The sequence below is a fragment of the Tasmannia lanceolata genome, unplaced genomic scaffold, assembly GCF_043159265.1.
Source record: "Tasmannia lanceolata isolate RefF3 unplaced genomic scaffold, GAP_Taslan_0.1 ptg000015l, whole genome shotgun sequence".
Lineage (NCBI taxonomy): Eukaryota > Viridiplantae > Streptophyta > Magnoliopsida > Canellales > Winteraceae > Tasmannia > Tasmannia lanceolata.
The window spans coordinates 17,589,673-17,602,151 of record NW_027518692.1 but is presented as its reverse complement, the minus strand read 5'-3'; the positions used below and the strand labels follow the sequence as shown (position 1 = coordinate 17,602,151).

The 12,479-nt window shown below is 41.1% G+C and overlaps 1 protein-coding gene across 2 annotated transcripts; it reads left to right on the top strand.

Annotated features, from left to right (window-relative positions):
- The first annotated feature begins 978 nt into the window (after positions 1 to 978).
- Positions 979 to 11,020, top strand: LOC143893052 (uncharacterized). Of its 2 annotated transcripts, XM_077398005.1 has the most exons (8): positions 979 to 2,183; positions 3,291 to 3,523; positions 3,604 to 3,806; positions 3,906 to 4,350; positions 4,433 to 4,792; positions 4,899 to 5,077; positions 5,198 to 8,200; positions 8,324 to 11,020. In XM_077398005.1, exons 2-8 carry the CDS (start codon positions 3,322 to 3,324, stop codon positions 10,910 to 10,912), a joined length of 6,981 nt encoding a protein of 2,326 aa, XP_077254120.1. In that variant the 5' UTR covers positions 979 to 2,183; positions 3,291 to 3,321; the 3' UTR covers positions 10,913 to 11,020. The 2 variants fall into 2 exon arrangements, with proteins under 2 accessions (XP_077254120.1, XP_077254119.1); XM_077398004.1 differs by lacking the exon at positions 979 to 2,183 and having other exon boundaries at positions 2,290 to 3,523.
- Positions 11,021 to 12,479: the final 1,459 nt, after the last annotated feature.

Sequence of the window (12,479 nt, the reverse complement as noted above, 5' to 3'; positions counted from 1 at the left end):
GGTTCAATGGGACGCCCTCACCCTTGCCCTTGCCCTTGCCCTTGCGAGGGCAACGTTCAGTTTAGCAATCCGTGATATAAGTTATTGTTTTTTATTGGTTCAATTCAAAGAAGAACTCGTCAGCAAAGTGCTGACGTGATTGGTGCATGCAACATTTCTAACATTGAGAATTTATCGGGTGGTCGACCGTCAAAATCACAAGGGCGGTGGCAAAATCTTGTCCATGTCAAACCACCTTTTTTGACTTTCTAGATGAAAAATTGAGGGGCAAGGTTTTGCCGTCCTCCTGCCCTTGTGATTTTGACGGTCAGCCACCATATAAAAACTCACTAACATTATATATAAGCACTATAATAAGAAAAAATTATTTTGGTTATATGGTATAAGCCCTTACATTACCTTATTTTTCAAAATGTACTGTACGAACCACGCTATAGGATGATCCAAACTGTTCATGTGATGTGCCACAATGTATATAGGTTGTGCCCAAAAGGTCATCTCTATAGGATGATCCCAACCATCCGATCTATTGAGAAACTGCATATTATGGAAACTTCTATAGATCGGAGGGCTAGGATCATCCTATGAAAATGAGTTTTTGGGCACAACCTATTTATACTGTGTTCCATCAATAGACGGTTTGGATCATCCTATGATGTGGTCCATACAGTACCTTTTGAAAAATACGTGACTATAAGGGCAATAACCCTACATATTTAAGGAAAAAAACTGCACAAATGAAAGGGTTCAGCATCATCCCCTATCATACAGTGAATTAAGATGATCCTAACCCTTCAATCTGTGAAGGTTTCTTCTATTTTAAACCTCAATAATTGGAAGGGTTAGTATCATCTCATCAGGCCTATTATTGAGGAATAAAGAAATGATTGGTCTAGATCACCTAGTCATGTGGGCCCACATTACTCCATCCACTATATAATTTCCTTTTTACCACTTCTCTGTGATTAAAATTAAATAATCAGATGTTTCATCCATGCAATTCCACAGAAAAAGCTCCATAGCAAAACCCTAGACAATTCGATTCGTTTCCCCATTTTTTCACCTCAATCTCGCCATGGTTGAATCAAAATTTCTTAAATTTCTCAAAATCCGAACCAAAAACGACTGATTCTCCATATCGAAACTTCGAATTTTCAACTAATTCGATCTTTCGCCACTCCTCCACGGCCAAAGTTTCCATTTTTACAGCAAAATCTCACAAAACCCTAGAAATCGATCGATTTTTTCCATTCATTCACCGATCTCAGCTTGTTGAAAGACGCAGAAACATGAAACCTGAAAAAATCTCGCTGAAACCTCTGGAAACTTCGAATTTTCAATTAATTTCTATCTTTTGCTACTTCTCCAAGGCCAAAGCTTTCATTTTTACAACGAAATCTCGCAAAAAACCTAAGAAATCGATCGGTTTTTCCATCAATTTACTGATCTAAGTTTGTTGAAAGACTCAGAAACACAAAACCTGAAAAAAATCTCTCAGAAACCCTAGAAATCATTCTGTTTTTTTCCTTACATTCACAGATCTCAGTCTATTAAAAGACGCAACAACATGAAACCTGAAAAAATCCCGGATTCCAAAGGAGAATTCCTTTTAAGAGAGTCCTCTCTCAATCTCATCGAGAAAATCGCTCCTTTTAGTTCCAAATTCCAGCCATTTCAATCTCACACAAAGGCCGCCCTCGATCCGATTCGCTTAGGCTTCGACGCCTTTTTGGATAAAGGAGGAATCGATGAGATAAAGAGTATATCTCGCTTTTGGTATAAAAAGATCTATAGAATAAAGAGTATATCTCGCTTACGAATTCCAGCTAGGGTTTGTCATAATCCTTTCTTTAATCGCTTTTCGATTATTATATTCGTCAGAAACATTTGGTTTGTTTATAATCTCTATGATAGACGGACATTTCAATTGTTTTGTATACGAAAAAAAATTAGAATATCTGAAATCTTGGATTTGGTTCGCCTAGAACTTAACAAGATGAATAGTGGGTTTTGTCCTTTTTTTCTTGGACTGATAGAGCATCTACCCTGTTTAAATTCCACCGTGAGATCATCAGAGAGAGATCATAGAGAATCGGCTGTGAGGAAATACCATTTCTCTGCCATTTGGCATTGCATCAGATTGGAAAAAAGAAGAAAAGAGCGGGTAACTAGTAGTAGGGCAGGTATTATTCAGTTGTTCTTCATTTTGGTATATATATATATATATATATATATATATATATATATAGTTATTTATGTGTGTGTGGTCAGGGAATAAATAATTTTACTTTTACTGATATGGGTATATGTATGTACATTTAGTGATATGGGTCCTGACTTGATTTGAGTTTGTCGGATTTGAACTTCGAAAGGATGCTCAGAAAATTGAAGTTGTTGCTTTGGTTTGAATGTGAGGCTTTTGTCTTTTGGAGTTGTTTAATCTGGTATATATGATCGTAGGAGAAGTATTTGGTCTATTTACTGAAACGTTTATTTGTTTGAATTGACTGTTTTTCTATCTTTCCGTAGAAAGGGCGCAAAAAACATTTTTGCTATTCTTCCCATTTGACATTAAAAAAAAAATCATCTTTCGAATAGTTCTTGGCCAGGATGTTTGAGCTTTGGTTTGAACTAAACTATTTCATCTTTCTGGTCCATCCTTTTTTTTTTATGTTTATGTTGTTCCTTTTTTTTTTATGTCTATGTTGTTTGTGTCAGTGAAATTTGGATTTGTTAAAAGCCGACTTTTGAATCCCAAATGAGAAAGAACATAAGGGAAGTTTGTGTTTTTAGCTGGATTTAAGCCTGAATGATTAATCATAGGCTTTTTGTGTTTGGCATTGCTTCGTGTTTGAATTAATTTGTATATTTTTGGCCTCATTTCTCATTTCTCAACATCCCTTGTGACACAACCAGTTCTACCTGAACTTTTCTCAAGCCGAGTCACCTGTTTGGAGTTGGAGCTTTGGTTTAAACGAAACAGTTTTGTCCTACATGGCTTTTGGTTTTTGATGTATCCGTCATTTTGAGTGATTTGGATTTGTCAACGTCTGTGATTTTAACCCACTTAACGAGAGGGCATAAAGAAGTTTTATTCGCGATTGATTCCATAAGCTGAGATGATTCGAGTTAGTCTCTCCTGATTCGAATGCTTGTATGTATTCTATGACATCCATTTCCTTTTCCTGGTTTGGTTTACTGGAATAAGTAGTCTTGGATTAGTGAGACTAGAGTCTGAAAATAGATAACAAAAAATTGGTGTTGCTCACTCTAGTGTTTGATTCGAACAGATTCTGCCACTGAGGCTTTAGTTGCAGAAAGATGGATGCCAAAATATCTCTAGAAGATCAGTTCTCCAAGTTGCATCCATGCTTGCCTGTGAGTACAAGAATTGGAATAGTAGGTGGTGGGCCTAGTGGTTTATCTGCTGCCTACGCACTGTCTAAGCTCGGCTACAATAATGTAACTGTGCTGGAAAAGTATCAAACTGTGGGAGGAATGTGTGAATCAGCTGAAATTGAAGGTAGAAATGGAATTATCTTATATATTCTGTCTTGGATTCTTCTGTACATTTACTGATTATTTTCTATCATTTTTTAACAGGTAAGGTTTATGACCTGGGAGGACAAGTTCTCGCTGCAAATAGTGCCCCTGTTCTCTTTCACTTGGCAAAGGAAACAGGATCTGAACTTGAAGAAATGGACTCTCACAAGTTTGCACTAATCGAGAGTTCCACCGGGAAATATCAGGACATGCAAGTGGCAAATGACTATGTATCTGTCATCTCTCTAACCTTAAAACTCCAGGTCAGTTTCAGTTAATATATATCCTCATAAGGTTCCTCATGAGTTTTTTTTCCCATCTTGAGACGTACTTAGTAGGCTTAAATTATTATTGCTTTGTAGGATGAAGCAAAGAACTCTGGTCGAATTGGAATCCATGCTATGAGCGAAATTGCACCAGACACAACTCCTGATTTTCTTAAGCTTCATGGGTTTAAGTCTGTTCCCAAATCAGTTGCATATGGATACACTGCTTCTGGGTATGGGTTTGTCCAAGACATGCCATATGCTTACATCCATGAATTCATCAAGACATCCATGGCCGGAAAAGTTCGGCGTTTTTTGGGGGGATACATGGGGTTTTGGCAGAGGCTTAGCCAGTCTCTGCCAGTGGAAGTCCTCTGCAACACTGAAGTTTTGGCAATCCAACGGAATTCAGGTACTATTACAGTAGATGTCAAGATCGCTAATGGAGAAAAAGAAGTCCTAGAGTTTGATAAGATCATCATATCGGGTGCTCTTCCGTTCAAGAATGGAAGAACTTACAGATCTTCGCTAACTTCAATGGGTGAGTTCAAACTTTCAAGGTTTTACAACTTACTTTTCTTTGTTAGAAATGTTCTAAAAGACATTACTGCTTTTTCTGGCAGCCAGAGAAACGGGAGTATTGGCTATGAATGAACTTGAAGAAGAGTTGTTCTGTAAGGTGCAAACTGTAGATTACTATACCACTGTTTTGAAGATCAAAGGACTCGAGCATATGCCTATGGGATTTTATTATTTTGGTGAATTCATGGAGGATCCTGCTACTATTGGGTATCCAGTGGCAATGCAGAGATTCTACGCAGATACGGATATTTTCCTGTTCTGGTCCTATGGTAATTCTGAAGACATCAGGGGGGCAACAGTGACAAAGCTTGCGGTTGATGTGGTAAATAATATGGGAGGAGAAGTTGAGAAAGTTGTTTTGCAACGACGATTTAACTATTTCCCCCATGTTAGCAGTGAAGGTATGCCTGTGTATTTTATATGCGTGCATGCTGTTATTTCTGTGTACATTTGTTTTTTGTAATCCATATTAGTTCCGAATTACTTATTATTAAATTTCCACTACAGATATGAAGTGTGGGTTCTATGAGAAGTTAGAGTCTGAACTTCAGGGCTCTCAGAACACATACTATGTAGGAGGGCTCATGGCATTTGAGCTCACGGAGAGAAATTCCTCTTATTCTGTTGGCCTTGTCTGCAAATACTTCGCAAATGATAGTGCATTGCCAACGTTTCCATATGTTAAGGTAATTTGGAATTCACCTGCTCTAAGTCAATCAAATTGTTGAGAACATTATTTCTTTTGCACCATAGCTTCGTATCCTATTGATGAAGCTCCTTACCTATTGAAGCATATGTTTCTGCAGAGATTGTTACCACTATTCTCCAATAACGGAGACTGTAATCCCAGGGAATTAGATGAATTTCCTGGAATAAAATTTCCAGATCTCTCTTCCCTAGATGGCTATTTGAAGTTCTGGGGAACTCACAGAGTCACAGAGGACAAAACCCTTTATACATGGATCAACGATGAAGGGGAAGTTGTGAGCCGGAGGACCTATAAAGAACTTCATGCCAATGCATCTAAGATTGCTCATATGCTTTTAACAAGCCACAAACCAGTTATCAAACCCGGAGACAGAGTTCTTCTGATCCACGTTCCAGGTCTGGACTTCATCGATGCTTTCTTTGGGTGTCTAAGAGCCAGAGTTCTACCAGTTCCAGTTTTGCCCCCTGATCCCTTACAAAGAGGTGGCCAAGCACTTCTCAAGATCGAAAACATCTCCAAGTCATGCAATGCTGTGGCAATTCTATCTACCGTGTCTTATCATGCAGCCGTTCGAGCAGGCTTTGTGAAGAATATGTTGATATTGACGAAGAAAAATGGAAAATCTTCAGCTTCATGGCCCGACCTTCCATGGCTACACACGGACTCATGGACCAATAACTCTAGAAATGGTCGCGTCAAATCAACGTCAAATGACTCCTTGGAAGACATTGAATCTGAGCCGCAGCCAGATGATCTTTGTTTTCTCCAATTCACCTCTGGATCGACAGGCGACGCCAAAGGGGTGATGATCACTCACGGTGGCCTCATTCATAATGTGAAGTTGATGCGGAAAAGATACCGGAGTACCTCAAAGACTGTATTAGTTAGTTGGCTTCCTCAATATCATGATATGGGGCTAATCGGAGGTCTCTTTACAGCTTTAGTCAGTGGTGGCACTGCAGTTCTCTTCTCCCCGATGTCATTCATTAAGAATCCACTCTTATGGCTTCAGACCATGACCAAATACCAGGCTACCCATAGTGCAGGACCCAACTTTGCCTTTGAGCTCGTGATTAGAAGATTGGAGTCTGATAAGGGTAAGGCTCAGAGGTTTGATCTTTCATCCATGGTTTTTCTTATGGTTGCCGCTGAACCTGTGAGGCAGAAAACCTTGAAAAGGTTCCTCGAGCTGTCTCTTTCTTTTAGCCTTTCTCAGGAGGTGATGGCTCCAGGTTATGGTTTGGCTGAGAACTGTGTGTTTGTAAGCTGTGCTTTTGGAGAAGGGAAGCCAATTTTAATAGATTGGCAAGGCAGGGTCTGTTGTGGGTATGCAGAATCAAAAAATTCAGATGTTGATATCAGAATTGTAGATCCAGAAACTGGTAAAGAGCACGAAGAACATGGAAAGGAGGGAGAGATTTGGATCAGCAGTCCAAGTGCTGGAGTTGGGTACTGGGGAAAGCAAGAACTGAGCCAGAAAACATTCTATAATGTGCTTCCGAGTCAACCCGACAAGCGATTCACAAGAACGGGAGATCTGGGGAGGATTCTCGATGGGAAGGTGTTTATTACTGGAAGAATAAAGGACCTTATTATTGTTGCTGGTAGGAATATATATTCGGCAGACGTAGAAAAGACTGTCGAAAACTCATCAGAGTTTTTACGACCGGGTTGCTGCGCTGTAATTGGTGTTCCAGAGGAAATTTTATCGGAGAAAGGGATTTCCATCCCGGAAGGTAGCGATCAGGTTGGCCTGGTTGTAGTTGCAGAGGTTAGAGAAGGTAAACTTGTCAATAAGGAGATTATCGAACAAATTCAAACCCGTGTTGCAGAAGAACATGGTGTCTCCGTAGCTTCTGTCAATCTAATTAAGCCCAGGACCATTTGCAAAACAACATCTGGGAAGATAAAGAGGTTTGAATGCCTGAAACAATTTAAAGATGGGACTCTCAGTTTAGTGACGGACTCTGGTTTGGCAAAGAAGTCTCTATTTCGATCTTTCACAACAGGTACATGTAAGGAAGGAAAAACACCTCGATCTCTGCTAGGAGAAAATCCTGTTTTTCCTCAGAAAGCTAAGAAGGGCAAGGAAGAAATTACAAATTTCTTGAAAGGACTAGTTGCTGAGCAAACAGGTATTTCAGTTGAGAAAATCTCTGCCACCGAGAGCCTGGTTTCATACGGGATTGATTCAATTGGCGTCGTTAGAGCATCTCAGAAACTCTCAGATTTCCTTGGAGTTCCGGTTGGAGCGGTAGATATTTTCACGGCAACCTGCATTTTGGACTTGGCAAGCTTCTCAGAAAATCTAATTATGACTTCTGATCCTCAACCCATGACAAACTCATCCTATCTTCCGGAATCTGACACCCAATTTATCAGCTCATTGACCGAAATTTCAAGATTTCGACAACTGGGTATCGGGTTTCTCCAACTTTTTGCTCTTGTTTATGTTTCTTCCATGCTGATTCTTCCTGCCTATCTCTCAACCTTGGCTTTTTCGAGTTTAGTCTTTAATAACTATACACTGACAGGCAAAATTCCTTTGTTGTTGAATTTTCTGATTCCTCTGGTTTTGGCTCCTCTTGCTTGGATCCTTTACATGTTCCTCACCTGCATTTGTATCTCCATTTTCGGTAACTCATTCCTGCAACCAAATTATGCCCTCATGCCCGATATCTCCATCTGGTCAATGGATTTTGTGAAATGGTGGGCTCTTTACAAGGTCCAAGAAGTTGCCGGGAAAGTTCTGGCAGTCCATCTGAGAGGAACAGTGTTCCTAAATTACTGGTTTGAGATGCTTGGTGCTCGGGTTGGCTCATCGGCTTTGCTTGACACAGTTGATATTACAGACCCATCTCTGGTTTTGATTGGGGATGGAGCTGTGATTGCAGAAGGAGCATTAGTTCAAAGCCACGAGGTGAAGGGCGGAGTCGTAAGTTTCCTTCCCGTGAAGATTGGTCGGAATTCTTTGGTCGGTCCTTATGCCGTGATCGAGAAAGGAAGTGTTTTGGGTGAAGAATCTGAAGTTTTGCCTTTACAAAAGACTACGCGAGGAAAACCGGTGTTTGGAACCCAGAAGGCTAACAAAGTAAAAAAGGTAATGCGTCTTTGCGTCCTTTTAAAGTTCCCAATTTCACTCTTTACTGTTACTAATTTTTGTAGCATTTTTAACACTTTGGGAACCGATCGATCACTGTTTTTCTTTCTACAATGATCGCAGGGTGAAATGGTGACAGAAATCACAGGAAGACCACTGGAAAATCTCACACCCTTTTATCATTTCATGGGCATTTACATGGTTGGTTTCCTCAGCGCCCTCTCTGCTGCTATCATGTACTTCCTCTACAGTTGGTTATCTCAAAATTCTCCTTCCATTCAAATGTTCTCCTTTCTATGCATTGCTGGAGCTTTCCACTGGTTTCCAGCCGCCATCATTGCATATGCCACCATCTTTGTCTCAATCCCCTCTTGTCTGGTGACGTTCTCCTTCTCTGTCGCCATGGCTTATATAACTCATGGCCTCATCCTCATCCTCCTCACCAGCATCTCAACCCAATTCCTTACTAGAAAACAAGATTCACAACAGACCCACCTCAAAACATGGCTCCGTCACCGCATAACCACTGCTTGCCATCTCAGATTCGCCAATCTCCTGTCCGGGACAGAGGCTTTCTGCATGTATTTACGTCTTCTAGGTGCTAAAATTGGCCGGCATTGTTCAATCAGAGCCATCAATCCGGTCATAGACCCAAAACTAATTTCTATAGGAAACGGTGTTCATCTGGGCGATTTCAGCCGGATCATTGCGGGCTTCTATTCCTCCCGGGGTTACATTTCCCGTGAAGTCAATGTGCAGGACAACTCAGTTGTTGGGAGCCAGAGCCTCATTCTCCCTGGTTCTGTTCTTGAAAAGGACGTTATTCTTGGCGCCCTTTCTGTTGCGCCCATGAATTCAACTCTCCAAAGTGGTGGTGTCTACGTGGGGTCCAACAATCCAGTCATGATCAAGAACACCTTGCACGCTTTGGACGAGAGGATAGAAGAGATGGATGCAAAATATAAGAAGATTGTTGGAAATCTCTCTGCCAACTTAGCCATCACAACGATGAAGGTCAGATCGAGGTACTTCCATCGGATTGGTGTCAGTGGGAGGGGTGTTCTAAAGATGTTTGATGACTTTCCGGGTTTGCCCAATCACAAAATGTTTGGTGCCGGAAAATGTTATCCAATCATAATCCGGCACAGTAATAGCTTGAGTGCTGATGATGATGCAAGAATTGATGCTCGCGGAGCTGCACTACGAATACTTTCAGACGACAATGTCGAGTCTTCCCTTCTTGATCTTACATTGAAGACCGGCAAAGCATTTTATGCACGAACAATTGGAGACTTCGCACAATGGCTCGTCTGTGGGCTCCCTGCAAGGGAGGCATATGTTCAGCGGGCTCCACATGTTCGGGACGCTGTGTGGGGTTCCCTCCGGCGGGCTGAGTCCTACACTGAGCTGCATTACTATTCAAATGTGTGCAGACTCTTTCGCTGCACAGATGGGCAGGAGATTGTTGTGAAATTCAAGCTAAGGCCATTCGACAGTTCTGTCAGTGAAAATGCTGGTGAAGTGCAGCCCATCAGTATTCTTCCACCAGAAACTGGAGCAATCCCAAGAGATGAGAATGATAAACGCCCATTGCTCTTCCTCGCGGATGACTTCCAACGTCGTGTAAATTCTCCTGGTGGGGTGTGCTATGTTTTCCAGTTCCAATTCCAACCAGTACCAGATGAGGAAGCTGATCGCGAAGCAATACTTGATTGCACTAGGCCATGGGATGACACTAAATACCCATTTGTAGATGTGGGTCTGATCACAATTGACCGCAATCTCACTGCAGAGGAATCGGAACGCTTGGAGTTCAATCCATTCCTTCATTCCCATGAGGTGGATATTATCCGTGCAACGTCAGTTTCACAGAGTGCATCGATCGATCATGGCCGTTCATTAGTTTACGAGATATGCCAGTATTTGCGAAATGGGGTGCCATTACCAGCTGCCTGGCGTGTGTTCTTAGACCAATCTGATGTGAAAATAGACCTCTCTGGGTGTCCAATGGCAGCCGCCTTGAAGGAGAAAGCGACTGGAAAAGTGACATTGGAAAGGAGGTGGTATCAAACAATGTGGGCTACATTCTGTCAGCCTATACTACAAACTTTCTTCCCATATTTTATCCTGGGCATGGTGGTTTTTGGACCTTTGAATTTGGTTCTTTACATGAAGGAGATAAAGGAGTTGCCACTGCATTTGTCATTGCCTTTGTTTTGGGTCTTCTCAGGGATTTTAGCTGGATTGATTTGTGTTTTAGCCAAGTGGGGTTTGGTGGGCAGTAAGAAAGAAGGTGAAACAGTGCAGATTTGGAGTAAGGAGGTGTTCATGGACACTATATGGCAGGCTTTGAGGACTGTGGTGGGGGATTTCTTCATGGAAATGACATGTGGGTCTGTACTGTTTGGGCTTTGGATGAGGTTAATGGGTTCAGAAGTGGGTCTGGACCAATATGTGGACAGCATGGGGGCTATGTTGAACCCTGAAATGGTGGAGCTTGAGAGGGGTGCTTGTGTGGGAAAGGAAGCTGTGTTGTTTGGGCACATCTATGAGGGGGAAGGAGGGAGAGTGAAGTTTGGGAAGATAAGGGTTGGGGAGGGTGGATTTGTGGGGAGCAGGGCAGTGGCTATGCCTGGGGTGAGTGTGGAGAGTGAGGGTAGCTTGAGTGCTTTGTCACTTGGTATGAAGGGAGAGATTTTTAAGTCTAGGTGACTAGTTCATTGGCTTCTACACCATACATATACCATACATAAAATATATGTAACCCATCCTTTTTGATCTTATTAATAAAATAAAGGAGTCGATAGTATTATAGATAAATCTCTCTCTCTCTCTCTCTCTCTCTCTCTCTCATAGGATGATCCAAACCGTCCATTTGTTGGGCCGCCCAAAAATCATTTCAATAGGATGATCCTATTCCTCTGATCTACAGAGGGAGTGCACAATATGGAAACTTCTATAGAAATGATTTTTGGGCCAAAACTTGGATCATCCTATGAGTGGGCCGTACCTTATTTTTTGAAAAATACAGGTTTTTACGGCAACACATCATATAAATTCCCGTTAAGAGTTTCATCCACTACATGCTTCTTTCCTTTCCCTTGTAGTTCCATCTCCCACTAAAACTGAGCTGTAGGAAGGAGAGAATACAAGAGAAAAAAATAAAATAGAGAGAGAAGAATTCCTACTCCCTGGAGCACATAACTTATCTACTCCGTGGGCTTAAAATACAGTGGCTGCAATGTTTGGGTGATCCAAAGCATTCATTTGATGAGCCCTCCGTAGGATCATCCCAACCCTTCGATTTGTGGAGGTCCATTTTTTTGCTCCACAAATCACATGGTTGGGATGATTACCGAGCTGATTTTTTGGGCACACCTTATCTGTGTGAGGGTTCATCAGATGAATGCTTTGGATCACCCAAACATTACGGCCCTCACTGTATTTTAAGCCCACGGAGTCTACTCCGGAGAGTAGGAACTCTTCTCTCTGAAAAAAGAAAAGAAAAGAAGAAGCTCGTTTCATCAAATCAAATATAGTGGTCCAGCACACTCGGCCACTACTTTTTCCATGTAAAACACAGAAAAATAAATAAAAATTAAGCAAAGTCGAATTAGCAAAACAGCTAAGATTTAAAAAAAATAGAAAAAAAAAAAGAAAAGAAAGAAGAATGATAGAAGTACAGAACCAATGTGACTCGGCAATCTCCACTAACGAGAAAAAAATCTACGTGGAGATCACAAACTTATAGCTGCCAATCTTGCCTCAGGGTTGCGTATTTGAACCGTCTTTAAAATATGTACCACTTTCAATGTGGAATTGGTATTGACACAACACCCAAACAATTCCATGGCATTTTTCACTGCTCCATTTTCTCTTATGTTTTTTTTTTTGTACTTTCGTATATATTGAACGAATTGACATGAGTGGCAGGCACCCTAATAAATTACACCACCTTTCTCAAGTCAACTCAACAAAGCCTTTGTCCCAAACTAGTTGGGGTCGGCTAAAATGAACCCTTTAGGAAAATTTCATGAAGAAGGTGAATAAATCACTTTATTCTTAATGCTCTGTTGCTTTCTATGTAAAATAAAACAAATTTTACTCCTATTTTAAGTGGAAAATTGGGTCCCAGTTTAGGTCGACTTTCAAGACTGTTGGTAGTTTTGGATTTTGAGAAATGACTTTGTCCAAAACTAATTATTGGACTCAAAATTAAATGCAATTTTTAGTCCAATAAACATCAGGGCGATAATTTTTTGGTCCTCGCAAAAAAGTG